The 17,109-nt window shown below is 43.6% G+C and overlaps 1 protein-coding gene across 1 annotated transcript; it reads right to left on the bottom strand.

Moving 5' to 3' along the window:
* Nucleotides 1-7,568: 7,568 nt before the first annotated feature.
* reep6 (receptor accessory protein 6) lies at nt 7,569-14,236 on the bottom strand. Its single transcript, XM_071906636.2, has 6 exons — nt 14,104-14,236; nt 10,634-10,727; nt 9,682-9,820; nt 9,426-9,594; nt 8,153-8,283; nt 7,569-7,583 (listed from the first exon to the last, which is right to left on the bottom strand). The coding sequence occupies exons 1-6, from the start codon at nt 14,234-14,236 to the stop codon at nt 7,569-7,571; spliced, it is 681 nt and encodes a 226-aa protein (XP_071762737.2).
* Between the last annotated feature and the right edge of the window lie 2,873 nt (nt 14,237-17,109).

The following is a 17,109-nucleotide window of genomic DNA, read 5'->3' as shown; positions in this document are numbered from 1 at the left end:
GTTACCAAATGGAATGCACCCACTGAATCCCTACCAGCTCCAGACCCTGACCTCTGACCTCCTTGTGGAGGACGGGAACAGAAAAGGCAGATTTCCCCTTAGGGGATCAGTAGAATATTATAAAAAAATAGATAAATAAAAAATACCACTTGCGAAATAACACAACAGTTCAGCTGTGGCTGGTAAGTTTGTCTAACCTACTGGCCTTGGATGATGATGATGATGATGATGATGATGATGATGATGATGACAATGATGATGATTTATTTTTTATGATTGAACTAAAAGAAGACATATTGAGATAACAAACTGTCACACACTTTTAATTTCTCCTTGACAGTAAAACAAACATGAAGTCTCCTGTTGATTTCTCAGCGCAGCAGATTCACACAGTCTGACTGCTGCTACACTACCAGAACTGCTGCTGATGCATCTTCTCTTCAACTAACCAAAACAATGACATTTATAAATTAAAGATAAATAAAGAAAAAAATATCTACTAATACTTAAAAAAAAAAAAAAAGAAGCAGACGGAACACATTCTCATTCCAACACAGTGAGTGAAACCGTCTGTGCAGCAGACTGACGGCTGCACCGGGAATTTAACCAGGCGATGATGAGAAAAATCAGAATTAACATGATACACAATCTGATAGAAACTCACAACCTGGAGGAATTATAATATCGTATATGACAACGCACCAGTGCAATTACAGTTTTTCTCAACTGATTAGACAAATTTCTTCACACTAAGATCCACACTCTGAAAACAGTGAACAGCCTTCAAAATCCTTTTCTCATTTCTCCAAACGCCACACAAACAAAACTCCATGCTTTCAAAATTATTCACACACCAGTCTAGATTTTAAAGTATTAAAGTATTATAATACCTCTTCATTGTTTTCACAAAAAATACAAAACTACATCACCCATAAATCCTCTGGCCTGACAGAATTAAAAGGGTTAATTAAGAATAAAGTCTTTAGTTACAACAGGAAACTTGTTTGTTTCTTTTGAAGCAAACTGTGATTCATCATGTTCATCAACACTTGAACCTCCGTACTGTCACACACAAACATGTCAGATATAACTTTATCAAACTTGACAAACCAATTGCATGTGAAACTGTGAAATATTACATACTAAAGTATTTCCAAAATTGTGAGGAAAATATGTTTTGCTGACTGTGAGGAAAATGTTTCATCAACAAATTATTGATAAAAAAAAAAGTTCAGATTAAAAGTGAGATTACACTACCAGCCAAAAGTTTGGACACATCACATTTTTCTTTTTGCTATTTTCCACATTTTAGAATAACAGTAAAGACTCAAAACTATGAAATAATACAAATGGAATTATGCAGCGACCAAAAAATTGTTAAACAAATTAAAACTATCTTATATTTTAGATTCTTTGCCTTGATGGAAAGGCAAAGGCTTTGGAAAGAAATTCATACATAGGATCAACTTCACTATTTATTACTAATTTCAAGCATTTAAGCAGAAGCCTTTAGATCAAAATGCTTTAAGAGAATGAAACACAGAACATTCAGTCAGGAGTCCAGACTGGTGACTGGTAGTGTATGTAAAAAGAAAACTTTCTGATAAATGTTTTATCATCAGTATTTCTGTGTATAAGGCTGAATATCTGATCTATTCAATAGATGACATACTGCATGTATGTCTGTATACTGTAGGTTTAATGTCAGTATTTGGTTTGTGTAAAGATCTGAACAGAAAGCTGCTCTTCAGTTTGCAGTGGAAGCAGGAGCCTCAGTTTGGAGAAATGAGTCGGATCAACTGAGAAAAACCAACGAGAAACCTGAAGTGTTACGGCCTGATATAAATATAGAACATCTCATATAAAAAAAATCTCTTGACAGAAGGTCTTCAGCTTCGGGAATGAGAAGTTCAGCTTCGGATCCATCATGATGAAGAGGAGGAACTTCACTCTGCTGCTCTTCCTCACTGCGGCTTCTCCTTATCAGCTATCTGCAGAACTGCAGAGGAGAGAGAACAGAGTCTGACACACTCTGTAACACACACTGACACACTGTAACACACTAACACACTCTGTAACACACTGACACACTCTGTAACACACACTGACACTCTGTAACACACTGACACACTCTGTAACACACACTGACACTGTAACACACTGTGACACTGTAACACACTGTAACACACTGACACTCTGTAACACACTGTAACACTCTGTAACACACTGACACACTCTGTAACACACACTGACACTCTGTAACACACTAACACACTCTGTAACACACACTGACACACTGTAACACACTAACACACTCTGTAACACACTGACACACTCTGTAACACACACTGACACTCTGTAACACACTGTGACACTGTAACACACTGTAACACACTGACACTCTGTAACACACTGTGACACTCTGTAACACTGTGACACTGTAACACACTGTAACACACTGACACTCTGTAACACACTGTGACACTGTAACACACTGTAACACACTGACACTCTGTAACACACTGTGACACTGTAACACACTGTAACACACTGACACTCTGTAACACACTGTGACACTGTAACACACTGTAACACACTGACACTCTGTAACACACTGTGACACTCTGTAACACTCTGTAACACACTGTGACACTCTGTAACACACTGTAACACTCTGTAACACTGTGACACTGTAACACACTGTAACACTCTGTAACACTGTGACACTCTGTAACACTGTAACACACTGTGACACTCTGTAACACACTGTAACACACTGTGACACACTGTAACACTCTGTAACACTCTGTAACACACTGTAACACTTTGTGACACTCTGTGACACTCTGTGACACTCTGTGACACACTGTGACACACTGTGACACACTGTGCCACTCTGTAACACTCTGTGACACACTGTAACACTCTGTGACACACTGTGACACACTGTGACACACTGTAACACACTGTGACACTCTGTGACACACTGTGACACTCTGTGACACACTGTGACACACTGTGACACACTGTGACACACTGTGACACTCTGTAACACACTGTGACACACTGTGACACACTGTGACACACTGTGACACACTGTAACACTCTGTGACACACTGTGACACACTGTGACACACTGTAACACACTGTGACACTCTGTGACACACTGTGACACTCTGTGACACTCTGTGACACACTGTAACACACTGTGACACTCTGTGACACACTGTGACACTCTGTAACACACTGTGACACACTGTGACACACTGTGACACTCTGTGACACACTGTGACACTCTGTAACACACTGTGACACTCTGTGACACACTGTGACACTCTGTGACACACTGTAACACACTGTGACACACTGTAACACTCTGTGACACACTGTAACACTCTGTAACACACTGTAACACACTGTGACACACTGTAACACACTGTGACACACTGTGACACTCTGTGACACACTGTGACACTCTGTAACACACTGTAACACTCTGTAACACACTGTAACACTCTGTGACACACTGTGACATACTGTGACACACTGTGACACTCTGTGACACACTGTGACACTCTGTGACACTCTGTGACACACTGTGACACACTGTGACACACTGTAACACACTGTAACACTCTGTGACACACTGTGACACTCTGTGACACACTGTAACACTCTGTAACACACTGTAACACTCTGTGACACACTGTAACATACTGTGACACACTGTAACACACTGTAACACTCTGTAACACACTGTGACACACTGTGACACACTGTAACACACTGTAACACTCTGTGACACACTGTAACACTCTGTGACACACTGTAACACACTGTAACACACTGTGACACTCTGTAACACACTGTGACACACTGTGACACACTGTAACACACTGTGACACTCTGTGACACTCTGTGACACTCTGTGACACACTGTGACACACTGTGACACACTGTAACACACTGTAACACTCTGTGACACACTGTGACATACTGTGACACACTGTAACACACTGTAACACTCTGTAACACACTGTAACACACTGTGACACACTGTAACACACTGTAACACTCTGTGACACTCTGTAACACTCTGTGACACACTGTAACACACTGTAACACACTGTGACACACTGTAACACTCTGTAACACTCTGTAACACACTGTGACACTCTGTAACACACTGTAACACTCTGTAACACACTGTGACACTCTGTAACACTCTGTAACACACTGTGACACTCTGTAACACTCTGTAACACACTGTAACACTCTGTAACACACTGTAACACTCTGTAACACACTGTAACACTCTGTAACACACTGTGACACTCTGTAACACACTGTTACAGTCACAGTGTTACAGTCACTGTCACAGTGTTACAGAGTAACACACTGTAACACACTGACACACACTGTAATACACTGACACAATGTAACACACTGACACACTCTGTAACACACTGTAACACACTGACACACACTGTAATACACTGACACAGTGTAACACACTGACACACACTCTGTAACACACTGTAACACACTGACACACACTGTAACACACTGACACAGTGTAACACACTGACACACACTGTAACACACTGACACAGTGTAACACACTGACACACACTGTAACACACTGACACACACTCTGTAACACACTGACACACTCTGTAACACACTGACACACTCTGTAACACACTGACACAGTGTAACACACTGACACAGTGTAACACACTGACACACACTGTAACACACTGACACACTCTGTAACACACTGACACAGTGTAACACACTGACACACACTGTAACACACTGACACAGTGTAACACACTGACACACACTCTGTAACACACTGACACACTCTGTAACACACTGACACAGTGTAACACACTGACACACACTGTAACACACTGACACACACTCTGTAACACACTGACACACACTGTAACACACACACTGACACACACTGCTAAGCAACCACTCAAAAACAAAAAAACACCAAAACGCACAAACAAGCAAGGCAGTGTGTGGCCAGTTGGGCCAGTGTTGCAGTGATGTGGCCAGTGTTAGCCGCTTGTCCCTCCAACCTGCAAACTGCCAAAAAAAACCCTGGGAATCAGGAGGTCTGGGTCTGGCTTTTAATGGAGACAAAACCCAACAAAACCACCAACTAACTGTCTGCTGTTCTAACGAGGAAACTGCACACACAGCTCCAGCTTCATACAGTCTTCTTAGTGTGTGTGTGTGTGTGTGTGTATGGGGGGGGGGGTTTCGACATGGCAGCTCGTCTCGGCTTTCCTCCCTGTTTTGAAGGAGAAGGGGCGGACCTTCCAGCAATCAGGGCTCCATCACCAAACAGCTAACACCTGTCACTGTGCAACATGACTGACAGGCAAAACCCAAAAACTGACTGACATGACTGACATGTCTCATCTGACAGAAAATGTGTTGACACTTTCACCACCAGAAAATAAAGTTATTGTCCACTTCCACAGAAAATGTAAAAGGTTTTTAGTGGAGCAATTTAATTTGGGCCGCTACAATAGTAGTAGGCCTGGTAGCAGTAGTAGTAGTAGTAGTAGTAGTAGTAGTGGTAGTAGTGGTAGTATTCTGGGTTTTAGTGTCCCATCATGGTCTAACTTCTGTTTAAGAGGAACAAAATTCTGGAGGAAACACTGAATATTTCTAATAACTTGACAAGAAAATGATCATGTTTAAATATATTGAATATCAGCACAAAATATCGACTATCAGCAGCTTCAATTAAAAAATATTGGTGTTGGCCTTCAAAAACCCAAAACAGCCTAAAGGAAAGGACATTAATGCCAGAGGAGCTATCTTTACATAGATTAAATTATAGATTTAAACTACAGATTTTAAGATGTAAATTCTAATCTACTGTCACATCTGTCACTTACCATTTGTGGTTTAGTCTACACTGAGCCCATCCTGACGTCCAGACATACAACAGACAGAGCGGGCAGTGAGAACAAAGACGACATGCACATGAAGACAGTATGAAGGAAATATCACCGCTGCTGCAGAAGACACAGAACTGCAAGCTCGGGCCTTTTATTTTTCTGACTTGAATTTAAAATTTGTCTTAGTCTTAGTCCTCTAACACCAGTTAAACCCTTTATATCATTTTAATATTACATAGGTGTCAATGAGAAAATCAGTATTCTTTTCTGCCTCTCTGAAGCTTACGTTTTGCAGAAATGTGTTTTTCATCCAGCAGCAGCGATGTGAAGGCAGAGAGCAGCAGCTTGGCAACAAAGTCAGTTCAGCTAAAGAATAAAAAGCTGTAGCTTTTGACTTTAAACTTCCCTTAATCATTTCTCTGACATGGGTCAATATTACATCTGAAAGCATGGCATCAAAAATAAGCTCAATGACAGCAGCTCTGTTTGGAGAGCTTTCAGGTGATGTCTCCCCCTCTAGCGGCCATATTGGAGGTCTTCAGCTCTGTGAACAGCTGACTGTTTCTAAATGGAATTTAACAGATGGTGTTCGATTCTGTTGAGACGTGAAAAGATCAGTTCAATCAAAAACTGATTGTGTTTCTGATCATTTCATCACTGATCCATCTGATTGATTTAGTGTTTAGATAATGTCAGCTTGTTAGCTAGCTAACCATAGCATCTGGTCAGCTAACATCACTGTCTTGTTGTTAACACATCTGATTAGCACACTAGCTAACGTATCTAGTAGCAGTTAGCGTTAGCATGTTCACATTAACATCAGTGTGTTTGCTGGCTAGGGTTAGGGTTAGGGTTTGTTCAGGTTAACTGAGCTGACTCTTCTCAAGCTACAACTCAGAGTGTTTTGGAGTAGAGACTAGGGCTAAAGACAAGACAGTTTACTGTGTCACAGTAACCAAATCCACCTTATCACACTATTCACTTTTACTGAGAACGTTACTGAATGGATCTACAGCCACACCACAACAAGCTGACTCAGCTGCTCTCTGCTTCTAGCTGCTTGTACAGATTTACACTTTATTAACTAACACACAGTTCTACAGATTTACACTTTATTAACTAACACACAGTTCTACAGATTTACACTTTATTAACTAACACACAGTTCTACAGATTTACACTTTATTAACTAACACAGTTCTACATGTTCCTCCATCATGGAGACATGGTGGTTGATTTGTCACGTGACTGTGAAGCCTAATGACTTGTTGGTCATGTTGGTTCTTTTTTATATTTTGAAAACCAACAAACAGATTTGCAAGAAAGATCTGTGATAAGTCTGGGAACTGAAACTGGAAGTGGTGCTCTGCTTCAAAGCAACAGGTACAGGTCTGACAGTATTAAGGATTAGTTCTCCTGGTTGGTGGGATGCAGACTGAGGATCCGGCTCCATCTGCCGCTCCGGACAAATCTGCAGCCCAGCAGAACGGAAAGCTGCTTTCCCATTAAGACCATTACAGACCGGTTACGTTTTGTTCCTGATAATCCCTCAGATCATATTCACTCTGCTGTACTGTTTTGGAAATGAGCTAATGTGTAAGCACGACACCAGCTGGCTCTGCTGTTCACTCACCACACCGGTTAACCTAGGAAGAGCTGGAACAGCAACGGGACAGCGAGGTTAGAAGCTCCTCACAACAACACTGCTGTCATATCCATCTCTAACCTGACGCTGCTAACAGATCCATTCATCATCTTCCTCATTATGCATATTTTACCATCAGGACACATTTGTGTTTTGGGGTGGAATACTTTATGGGACAAAGGTATAGTGACATGATATTAAACTGAATGTATATTTCTGATGATTCTGGACTGGTTTCACTGGGACTTGTTTTAAAGGGACTGGTCTTAGAGGGACTGGTTTTAGACGGACTGGTTTTAAAGGGACTGGTTTTAGAGGGACTGGTTTCACTGGGACTGGTTTTAGTGGGACTGGTTTTAGTGGGACTGGTTTTAAAGGGACTGGTTTTACTGGGACTGGTTTTAGAGGGACTGGTTTCACTGGGACTGGTTTTAGACGGACAGGTTTTAAAGGGACTGGTTTTAGAGGGACTGGTTTTAAAGGGACTGGTGTTAGAGGGACTGGTTTCACTGGGACTGGTTTTAGAGAGACTGGTTTTACTGGGACTAACTGGGAGGCGGATGGAACTGGTTTTACATACTGGTCGTTGCTCCTCTGGTTGAAGTGAAGCTGCTGGTGCGGTGCTGGGTAAACTTTTAGGAGCTTCAGCCTGAGAGACTGGAGGAACCGGAGGGGAGAAGAAGCTCTTATTCTTTACTAAAGTACTGAGGACTGAGGAGAGGAGAGGAGGAAGGAAGGAAGGAAGAGAGGAAGCAAGGAATGAAGGAAGATGAGAGGGAAGAGACGAGAGGAAGGGGAAATGGGAGGGAGGAAGGAAGGAAGGACGGAAGGGAGGAATGAAGGAAGATGAGAAGGAAGAGAGGAAGGAAGGAAGGAATAAAGGAGGGAAGCAGGGTAAGAAAGGAAGGAAGGAGGAAAGCAAGCAAGGAAGGAAGAAAGGAAGAAAGACATCCCGTCAGAATAGTCTGATGTAATTATAACAGCTGATAATGTAACTGGTGAAAATGTAAAAAGCCTGTTAATGTAACGTTTCTTCAGACTGATATTGTGATAATTCAAAAACATACACCTCTTACAATGTAATAATTACTGATCAGCTGATTGATATTACACTGATCAGTTATTCCATCATCTGGTGGTGTTTAGATTATGAGCAGAAGCTGAGCAGACAGAACAGAGCTGCAGCAGAATAATAAAAGCTTAAATAAAACATGAAATGAGACTTAAGTGAGACTGAAGCAGTGAAACAGCAACAGAGAAACTTCACATTGAACCAAGATGAAGACTGAGAGCTCAACATTACATTTAACATTTAGAGAACAATGACTTAAAATACCTGGACTAAATACCCTGTCCTGTATAACCACCCTGTACCTTATTTATTTATGTATTTAGTAGTTTATTTGATAGGGACAGTGCAGTAACATGATTACTCTTCACAATTTAAATATAAAAGATGTTGCACATGGAGTTTGTTGCTGCTAATTTCCAACCTCAGTCCCTAGTTGGGCTTTTAAATAGACTACAACTATCTAAAATGTCTTGTATAGGATAATAAAAGGTAATAAAAGGTTTATAACCACCTGTACAGGTTTATAACACCTATACTGGTTTAAAGCCACCTGGTTTATAACACCTATACTGGTTTATAACTACCTGGTTTATAACCACCTGTGCCGGTTTATAACCACCTGTGCTGGTTTATAACCACCTGTGCCGGTTTATAACCACCTGTGCTGGTTTATAACCACCTGTGCCGGTTTATAACTACCTGGTTTATAACCACCTGTGCTGGTTTATAACCACCTGTGCTGGTTTATAATACCTTTTCAACTGGTTTTAACTGGTCTTACCTTCCCTGGTGAGCGACTCGGCGGCGTTCATGGCCTTGCCGCTCAGGTCGCTCACCATGCCGTCCACCGTGGCTTCGTGGCGGAGGAAGACGGGCCGAACCACCCGGCTGTAGATGACCTGCGAGCCGTTCCACGACACCGGAGCCATGCACCACAGCAGGAACACACACTGCAACGCACAGGATCTTTTTTAAATATCAGTTATTGCACAACATTAAACACTTTGAGGAAACAACATTAAACCCTGTCTGCTCACCTTAGCAGCGTAGTAGAAGGGGAACCAGTAGAGGAAGATGTCGGAGAAGAACTCGCCCAGGCTGAAGACGCCGTACACCACCCAGTACGTCAGCCATTTTGTGTCATCTTCTTTGTTTAAGCTTTCAATGGCTTTGATTCTGCAGACAGAATGGAAACTGCAGACGTTAAAATTACATTCAAACTATTACCTACCAAACTGCAGCTTAAATCATTCATTGCGTTTGTTTTAATCTGCTTTGAGTGCCAGGTGGGTGGAGTTTAGGTAAGCTGTCCATCTCAGAAAAACGTAATCATCTTTCAGACACTTGACTGTGATCTAACCTTTATAACTGACAGTGTGAGCAGGTGGAGGTTCAGTGTGCTGCTCATGAGCACTACAACAGGCTGCTGGGGGATCGAACCTGCGACCTTCCAGTGACAGGACAGCTAACTGTTCCTCCTTTCCTCCTCTCATCTCCCTCTCTCCTCCTCTTGCCCCTCCCATCGCCATTTCACCTCCTTTCATTTCCTCATTTCCTCCTCACCCCTTTCCTTTCTTCCTCTCTTCACCTCCTCCTCTTCTTCTCCTCTCCTTTCCCTCCGCCTCTCCTCCCCTCCCCTCTACTTTATTCCTCCTCTCCTTTCCTCCTCCTCTTCTCTCCTTCTGTCTTGCACTTCTTTCCACTGTTGCTCCTCTCCTCTTTTCTTCCTCTCCTCTTCTCCTATTCTCCTTTCCTCATCTTTCTGCTTTGCTTTCCTCCTCTCTTCCCAGCCTTCCTCCCTCCTCTTTTTTCCTCCTCTTCCTTTCTCTCATGTCCGTCTCTCCTACATTGATTGATTGACAGGTGATCTGTGGGAAGTGCAGTGCAGAAACACCACAGTGAGGCTGAGGGAGGAAGATGAGGATGACGGTGAGGACAGACCTGCTGTCTCTGTGGAGGGAGATGAACGCCACAAACAGAAATACTCACGAAAAATATGCTGGATAGACAAAACCAATCAGGTTGCAGAGAAGAGCGGCACCATATCCGTACACCAGGTAGAGTCCTGTCAGCGACACGGCACCTGGGGGGGAGGGGGGGGGGAGTGTTCATCTTTTGTCAACCATACATCACTTAAAAAGTTTTACTTCATGCTATCAATCATCGTATGGAGATACCACTCTTATCACTCTTCCTGTGATAAGCAGCATGTATCATGTCATGAACCTGTTAGGAACTGATGAAACCCTGTTCCACCCCGCCGGTCCCACCCTGCCGGTTCCACCCTGCCGGTTCCACCCTGCCGGTCCCACCCTGCCGGTTCCACTCTGCCGGTCCCACCCTGCCGGTCCCGCCGGTCCAACCCTGCCGGTCCCGCCCTGCCGGTCCCGCCGGTCCCACCCCGCCGGTCCCACCCTGCCGGTTCCACCCTGCCGGTCCCACCCTGCCGGTCCCGCCGGTCCAACCCTGCCGGTCCCGCCGGTCCAACCCTGCCGGTCCCACCCTGCCGGTCCCGCCGGTCCCACCCTGCCGGTCCCGCCCTGCCGGTCCCGCCCTGCCGGTCCCACCGGTGGCTCCATCATCACAAACTCATGTTACACAGCCGAGCTTTGTTCAAACCCACAGAACTTTATTTTGAATTCTAATCCAGAGGCCTCATTACAGAAAAAAATCCTAAATTCTTTATTCTTTATTTTGCTATTACAGAAGCGAACCCTAAACTCATGCCTGTGTCCTTTCTGATCTCAGACCTGCCGCTTCACTTCAGTTCCTAACTATTTTTGTAAATTCTAAATCTCGATCAGCAATCGTTTGTTTTTGCCTGCAGCTACGGTTACAATGTGCATGAGACGGCGGCTCAACTTCAACCGCTCTTTTTCAACCGACATAATATCATTATACACTACATCACAACTAATATAGGTGAATGTGGGGAACATGGCCTCTCCACAGCAGGGCACAGCGCTTCACATAAACCTAATATGAGTTGTCGTGGCAACAGAAGTAGTCTGGCTGTCATTTCTGTCCGTAGTTTTTAAATTTAGGACTGGTTCAGTGCTATTCTAAAACAGGATTCCTAAAGGATGGCAAAAAAAAAATCTTAAATATCCTCCTAAACTGAGATAGGATAGGATTTCATAGTTAGGAAGTTTCTGTAATGATGATTCAGATCCCAAGTTCCCAGACACTAAACATGTCAGGCTGACTTACAGGGAAACGTGTAGAAAATGAAGCACAAAACACATCTGGATGTTTTCCATTTGCTGTAATGTTGCAGCATCTTGGTTTGAATATTTCACTCAGTATCAGCAGCTGGAGCTTCAGTGAAGCGTCGGAACGAACAGATACAGAATATAGAGGAGACGTTGATGTACAGTATGGAAAAATGTTTTTTATAACTTTGAAGCTACTTAAGGGGAAATCAGGGTGCGAGGGGTTAAAGGAACAATCCATGCTAAATCACTGTAACTCTGTTAAAAACAGCTTTGTTGTGTTTTTCTTCTTGGTGGATAACCGGCCAATCGTAGACGAGGTGACGTCACCTCCAGATGTTTCCAGTTTGATATGAGAAAATGTTTCAGGATGTAAAACATCAGCGGTAAACGTCAGGTTTTGGTGTCAGTCCCTCAGAATCAAAGAGCGAGGGCTTCTTTCTAGAGCCGCCATTTTGCACCAAGAGACGTTCAACAATCATACAGGGAGAAATCCATCGTAGAAGAGGAGAGAGACCAGTTTCTCCACCACAGGAGCAGGAGAGAGACCAGAATGCACTGCAGGAGCAGGAGAGAGACCAGAATGCACTGCAGGAGCAGGAGAGAGACCAGAATGCACTGCAGGAGCAGGAGAGAGACCAGAATGCACTGCAGCAGAGAGACAGGCTGGGTTTCAGTAATGAGCGACTCTCTCTGAAACTCTCTCTCTCTCTCTCTCTCTCTGAAACTCTCTCTCTCTCTGAAACTCTCTCTCTCTCTCTCTCTCTCTCTCTCTCTCTCTCTCTACCTACCTAAAAACCCACTGCTGGAAGCAACAAGTTCCCACATCTCCTCTGGGTAAATCACTAACTGCAGTAGAAGTAGACGAGGCAGGTTCAGGGGAAGTGGGTAATGACATCACTTCATCACTAAATAACTCCTGAGTGTGTTGAACATCGGACCGATCAGATCTGACAGTGAAGACGATCAGAGAGTTTTACCTTAAAAGAACTCAGCTGAGCTCATTTGCCTCGTGGTAAATGACTGACAGACAGTTAAAGGCATGCAAATATTCAAACAGTGACAGGCTTCAGCACACACAGCGGTTTGGAGACACACACACACACAGACACACACACACACACACACACACACACACACACACGTACCTCTGATCAGTTTAGGTGGCGCTGCGCACATCGAGCTGTCTGTCTGTCAGACGATCTGCAGGAACTTTACTGCAGAACGCAAATACTGGAGAACACTGTGCACCAGGCACCAGTGACATCACAGTCCGACTCTGTGTGTGTGTGTGTGTGTGTGTGTGTGTGTGTGTGTGTGTGTGCAGTGCTACTGATCCAGTGTGCCATGCCCAACACACTGGTATGAATAGACTGCTGTTCCTGCTCAGTAAATGTCCGCTGCTGAACGCTCCATTCAGCAAATTGACACTACTTTTCTTATTCTAAGTCTTTATTTGACTTTATTTATATAGCAGCTTTTAGAACCAAGGTTACGTGCTACCTAGAATTAAAAACACACGTCACATAGACAAAACCAGAATACCAGAAAAACATAACAGCAAAAATACACAAACAGCTTCAAGAAGCCGTTGAAAGCAAGGGAGTGAAAATAAGTCTTAAGACAACATGTGTCCGAAAAGCACACGTGTTTCGAATTCACATGTGGGTTTTCACATGTGAACATGTCAGGGAATAAATCTTTATAGTACACAGTATCACAGTAAGTAGCATCAAACTGATCTTTTAAGGGGAAAAAAGTATAAATTAATGTTTGTTTTTTACATTTTTGTTTCAATTGCCGGCTGTTTGTGTTATAATGATCGCTGTCCTTTTAATTTCCCATGATGCCTCAGAGAGGACGATCCCAGCTGGATGACAACATGAGCCATTAGATATAGAGAGAGGAGTACTACAGTATTACAGTACCACAGTAGTACAGTACTACAGTATAACGTTGCAGTATCACAGTACAGACTCCAGCCATGCAGAACACATAACCTCCTTAGCTGCCATTTGGCTTTGTGTTCACAGGCCGGATTAACTGGAGGAGGGGGGGGGGGGGGTTAATCACACTGTTTGCACACAACCTTGCACAAGTTTTTCCATTCTCATGTCACACTGAAGCCAAACAGCCAGGCACAAATATAAACTAAATCTGTTCAGAATGGAGCGCGGCTGCTTCAGTATCGGCTGAGCAGATCATCATCCACGCCATGATGAAATGTAACGGTGAAACATGACTCACCCACAGCGATGATCTTCTTCTTGATTCCAGTTTTCTCCTCCAGCTTCCCCAGAAAGTCCGTCACCACATTCTTCTCGTTTAGAAACTTCTCCGCTCGGTCTTTGATGGAGGTGAAGACGTCCGACAGGCCCATGGCTCCTACTGACATACTGAAACTACACACACACACACACACACACTGCTGACTGTAATCTTTCTGTCAGAGCCAATCCGCTTTAATGGAGAGAGGAGGAGGAGGAGGAGGGAGGAGGGGGGGAGGATGAAAGGAGAGGAGGAAGTAATGAGGAAAGGAGAAGAGAAGGAGATGAGAAGGAAGAAGGAAAGGGAGAAGGTAAGGAGGAAGAGCAAAAAAAGTGGAAGGGAAGAGAGGAGGAAAGATGAGGAGAAAGAAGAGGAAAGGAGAAGAGGAGAGAGGAAAAGAGAGGAAAGAAGTGGAGGACAGAAGGAGAGAAGAGGAGGAGGAGGAGAGGAGGAAAGATGAGGAGGAATAAAGTAGAGGAGAAGAGAGGAGAGGAGAGGAGGAGAGAGGAGAGGAGGAGAGGAGAGGAGGAGAGAGGAGAGGAGAGGAGGAGAGAGGAGAGGAGAGGAGAAGAGGAGAGGGGAGGAGAGGAGGAGAGAGGAGAGGAGAGGAGGAGAGGAGAGGAGAGGAGAGAAGAGAAGAGGAGAGGAGGAGAGAGGAGAGGAGGAGAGAGGAGAGGAGAGGAGGAGAGAGGAGAGGAGAGGAGAGGAGGAGAGAGGAGAGGAGAGGAGAGGAGAGGAGGAGAGGAGAGGAGAAGAGGAGAGGGGAGGAGAGGAGGAGAGAGGAGAGGAGGAGAGAAGAGGAGAGGGGAGAGGAGAGGAGAGAGGAGGAGAGGAGAGGAGAGGAGAGGAGAAGAAGAGAGGGGAGGAGAGGAGGAGAGAGGAGAGGAGAGGAGAGGAGAGGAGGAGAGAAGAGGAGAGGGGAGGAGGAGAGAGGAGAGGAGAGGAGGAGAGAGGAGAGGAGAGGAGGAGAGAGGAGAGGAGAGAAGAGAAGAGAAGAGGAGAGAGGAGAGGAGAGGAGAGGAGAGTCTTGTGTGTCAGTTTGTCTGGAGGGGGCGGGCTGTCGAGGATCATGGGAGGTGCAGAATACAACAAATAGGAGGAGAGATCAGTAATTCCCACAGGTAAAGGTAGCACGTGTCCATCAAAGATTGTCTATGTTGGAGAAGAGGAGTCACTCAATAGTAAAACATGGGCCCCTTCTTTCATTCTGTAAAAGTGGACGTCATCTAAGATAAGATAGCATTTTATTGATTGATGAATTCAGGATTTTATATTTATATATTTAATCTATAGACCTTTAACTTGTCCTATATTGCAGCTTTGTCAAATCCCTTGGCATCACTATGACGATGCAGAAGGTTCCCTTTCCGGAACCCACCAAGTGTCCCGTAGACTTCCTGGTAAAACCTCTTGCGGCAGCACTGGACGCCTCTCCTAGACCGCGGAGCACAGAAGCGTTACAGAGTCTAGCCTACATTTTCTGGGATTTTCAGGGATTCTCGTTTGCTGCATTTAAAAAGCATTTGATGTCATCTGCTAAATAAATAAATTTGGCCTATAACCTATATAACAAGTTATACCAGTGGCATCTCAATAAAGCCCATAAAAGCTAGCACCTTATAATGACTGTTTTGTTACCCTCTACTTAAGCACTTACTTAAGTACTCTATAAGCATAATTTAAATAAAAGAATGCAGCCGGAGTTCTGTTTATAACCCGTTTCTTCACTTAACGTACCTTTTTCTGCCCGTGAAACACAGCTGGTGAAATCGCAGCAAAACAGCACCAACAAAAGGTTGGTTATATCCTATATCAACTTTTTGATTCAGATTGTATTGCATCTTTGTAATATTGAGCAGTTTGCCTTTTCACAACCCTAACCTTAGGCCACCCGGAAAAACTATAGTTTGCACCGTTTAGCACTACACAATGTGCTGCTGTGTGGGTATTGTAGTTTTATTGTTGTTTCTCACATAGTGGATGTTGTGGAAAAAACAAATCTTTTGTCAGATTTGAGCCATCTTAAGGGAAGCAGGAGAATTTCAGAAAATATTGCATTTCAACCTTACTCACTGGCGCCCGCCATCAGTAACCCCACTCCCATGAAAGTGCAGCTCAAAAGCTTTCTAGAGAACAGAAAGCTTTTGAACAGGCTAGAGAGAGTCTGGCCTGTTCTGTACTACAGAACAGCTTTGAGACTCCAGCCTGGATAAAATCAAGTCTTTTGTTTTTTTTGCTTATTTAGTGGAAAAAAAATCCTTCAAGGTATTGATGTTTTCCCAAATAATAGTCATACTTTTGGATTTGGGCTAGTGTAGACCTAATTTTACCTACCAAATACATCTGGATTGTTGTCATAGGAGGGTTAGGGTTGGATAACATTGCTGTTTTTGAAGCTCTTTAGCCCCTCCCCCAAACCTCCTGCATGGTCAGGATTATAGAATGTTGTAGCCTCAATATCCCTCTGTTTACAGATGAAATGTCCTATATACACACACACATATATATATATATATATCACAATATGCATCCGGCTTTCATTTTAAAGCTTTAAATCAAATGGTGATTTTGGTGATTTTTCATGCAGTTGCTTCTCAAAACATCAGAATGTGTGACAGAAGACAAGACAAAGATGTGGTCGCCTATTCACTGTTGGAATACATGAAAATTTATAACAGTTTTGGAAGGAGACAGAAAAGCTGCTGCATCAATCTGCAAGAATAATGCAGCAAACTGAACCATTTTGCCTTCAAAATAGAAGTATAAAATGTGTCACTTTTGGACTGGCTCGACTGTAAGGTCACAGCCGAGCCGCTGTTGAGCCTTCTTGAGCGTCCTGGGCCGAATTCACACACAACACACTAACTCAGTCAGCTGCAGCTGCAGCAGGGAGCTGCTGAACACTGCTGCCTGTCACCAACACTGAAACACAGCTAACAATACACACAGATCAAATAGACAAAAAAGCCAATGTGATTTAATGCC

This window comes from Centroberyx gerrardi, chromosome 9, assembly GCF_048128805.1.
Source record: "Centroberyx gerrardi isolate f3 chromosome 9, fCenGer3.hap1.cur.20231027, whole genome shotgun sequence".
In the NCBI taxonomy this organism is placed as follows: domain Eukaryota; kingdom Metazoa; phylum Chordata; class Actinopteri; order Beryciformes; family Berycidae; genus Centroberyx; species Centroberyx gerrardi.
This window is presented reverse-complemented; position numbering and strand designations above follow the sequence as displayed.